Source organism: Castanea sativa, chromosome 1, assembly GCF_040712315.1.
Source record: "Castanea sativa cultivar Marrone di Chiusa Pesio chromosome 1, ASM4071231v1".
Taxonomy (NCBI): Eukaryota; Viridiplantae; Streptophyta; class Magnoliopsida; order Fagales; family Fagaceae; genus Castanea; species Castanea sativa.
The window spans coordinates 3,943,615-3,945,927 of record NC_134013.1 but is presented as its reverse complement, the minus strand read 5'-3'; the positions used below and the strand labels follow the sequence as shown (position 1 = coordinate 3,945,927).

General features: G+C 37.6%; 1 protein-coding gene across 1 annotated transcript; it reads right to left on the bottom strand.

Moving 5' to 3' along the window:
• Window positions 1-493: 493 nt before the first annotated feature.
• Window positions 494-2,108, bottom strand: LOC142622481 (WUSCHEL-related homeobox 4). Its single transcript, XM_075795954.1, has 3 exons — window positions 1,687-2,108; window positions 1,120-1,401; window positions 494-852 (listed from the first exon to the last, which is right to left on the bottom strand). Exons 1-3 carry the CDS (start codon window positions 1,903-1,905, stop codon window positions 694-696), a joined length of 660 nt encoding a protein of 219 aa, XP_075652069.1. The 5' UTR covers window positions 1,906-2,108; the 3' UTR covers window positions 494-693.
• Between the last annotated feature and the right edge of the window lie 205 nt (window positions 2,109-2,313).

Genomic DNA, 2,313 nt, shown 5'->3' with positions numbered 1-2,313 from the left:
ACCATGTTATGTTCCTACGTTAATATCTTTTGAAAGGTCTACCAACACTGTTCATTGTTGACGAAAGAAACCCTCAAGATAATTCAAATTTTTGTTACCTTGCTTTCCCTCCCTCCCAATCAAATCTCATAGTTATTATTATCGAGTGTCCCCACCAAACACTAGCTGTTATAAAAAAACTTGCATGTCAATGATGAAAAATGTTTTTCTTTTAAAAGAAAAAAAAAAATGCATGAATCTTCATAGTTGATATCCTACTTTATGAAAGTCTTGCAAGAGGGTGAAATATATCATTTATTAATTTTTGGGCATTAACGCTAGAGAACAATGTCTCTTTCAAACTTGGAACTGAAGCGATAGGCTTAAGAAGTAGGTGCGTGGACTTCAGTGTCCATCGGTTGCTCCTTTTAACCTAAAAGCTTCAATTCAACAAGTTCCTGTAGTCAAAAGGAAAGGCTCATCACAGTCACACCCACAACTACAAGGGCAGAGCTCATCGAATAAAGAGTGACATAAGGCGCTTTGGTTACAAGTCAGGAATAAAATAAGCAGTAGGGTACAATGGGACAACTTTGTCTTTCTTCTTTCCCGAAACAAAGAAAGAAGAAAAAGAAAGCAAAGCACATCAAAGCAGATTACAATGGAACAAAAGCTTAAAGAAAAAAGAAAAAAGAAAAAAAATTTCAAACCCCTTCATCTGCTTTCCGGATGTAATGGGAACAGCTCTAGAGTTCTATCTCCCTCCTCTTTACATGATCTTCTTTCTTCTTCTTCTTCTTCTTCTAAGGTTTCAAATCCCCAGCTCCTGCACTTTCTTTTGTATGGACTATCTTCCTCTCTTTCCAATTCCCCCTACAATATTTGAATTAACATGTGAATTCCTCGCTCATTTCGAAAGAAAATGCTAAAGTTACTGCCAATTTTACTATAAAATGCTTACAAATTGAAACACGATAATGAATGTGTCCCTCATTAATTTAATAAAGAAATATTTATATTACTTTTTTCTTTTTCTTTTCTTTTTCTTTGTGCTTGTAACACTTATGTATGAAAATGTATGGTATCACTCCTACAAGTAACTGGAATTGAAAGATCTTGGCGTTGAACTTATGAACATACCCTTGTGTCCAAAGTAATGGTGGTAATGGCAGTCGGGGTTCTTGGACAATGACTAAGACCAAGACTGTTGCGCTTCTGCTTCTGCCTCTCGCGCGCTTTGTGATTTTGGAACCAATAAAACACATTCTTCCCTTCAATCTTGCCGTACTTCCCAAGCTGGGCAGTGATTTGTTCTATCTGTTGTGCATTAGGAGTTCGCATTCCTCCCCTATACAGCATCTCCAATATGCCTATTTGTTCTTGTGTTGGATTCCATCGTGTCCCTCCTGGGTGTGTTTCCACCTGCATTAATTTTTAGGCAAACATTTTAACGATCATTAGGTCATAAAACAAGTTTTAAAAAAGTCGTACCCAGTGCATAAAATTATAGGCAGGTTCAGACAGTTTGAAATTTGGACAAATATCTAAAATTGCACTACTCAAAGGGCCATGGTATTCATTTTTAGTTGAAAAAACAAAATGCATGAAGCAAAGATATTGTATGATTGCATGAAGTATGGGAAGTGGATAAGTTAGAATTTTTTTTTTTTTGAGAATCGGATAAGTTAGAATAGCATTAATAAGCACCTGAGGTGGATCTCTCTTGTCTTTGTCTTCAGAGGAACCGAGTTTTCTGGGTCCACTTTCAGGTCTGATGAAGCTCTTGAGATCGAAAGCAGTGACACCAGAAGTGTCTGTGTTGGCCAGCTTGGGAGCAAGAGGGCGTAAGCGCTTGCAGCCAAGCGTGAGGGATGGTTCGTGCTCCCAGAGTCCACGTGCGAACTGATGCACCTTCATGCTTCCCATGGTGGAGAATTGGATGATAGGAATGCAGTAATTATATAGAAGGGAAATGATATGAGAGAGTTAATTAAAGTGAAGAAAGTGGGAAATGAGGTGGTGCTCGTAAAGAAGCAAGACCAAATGATGAGGTGAGGTTGACTTGGGATTTTCCATGTATAAACAAAGGAAAAAGGACACGCACATAGAAAGAGAAAAGAGATTGAAATGGGGGGGAAAAAAGAGTAAAAGACACACGCACATATAGACAGCAATAAGTCTTGGTGTGATACAATCAAAGTGATAGTAGGTATTATAAATTTATGTATGTAAGCTTTTAAAAATGGCTAATGCTTGTGTGTAAACACACATTGCCTGTAACTTAAAACGTGGCTTTTAAGTCACGAATTTAAACTTGAAAACGCGACTTAGAGT

Bases quoted from the DNA above. Each gene is read 5' to 3' on its own strand.
- LOC142622481 (XM_075795954.1), bottom strand. From the start codon at position 1,905: ATGGGAAGCATGAAGGTGCATCAGTTCGCACGTGGACTCTGGGAGCAC. The intron at 1,402-1,686 runs GTGCTTATTAAT...AAATTAATGCAG, and splicing joins ACAAGAGAGATCCACCTCAG to GTGGAAACACACCCAGGAGG. The intron at 853-1,119 runs GTATGTTCATAA...CAAATATTGTAG, and splicing joins CCATTACTTTGGACACAAGG to GGGGAATTGGAAAGAGAGGA.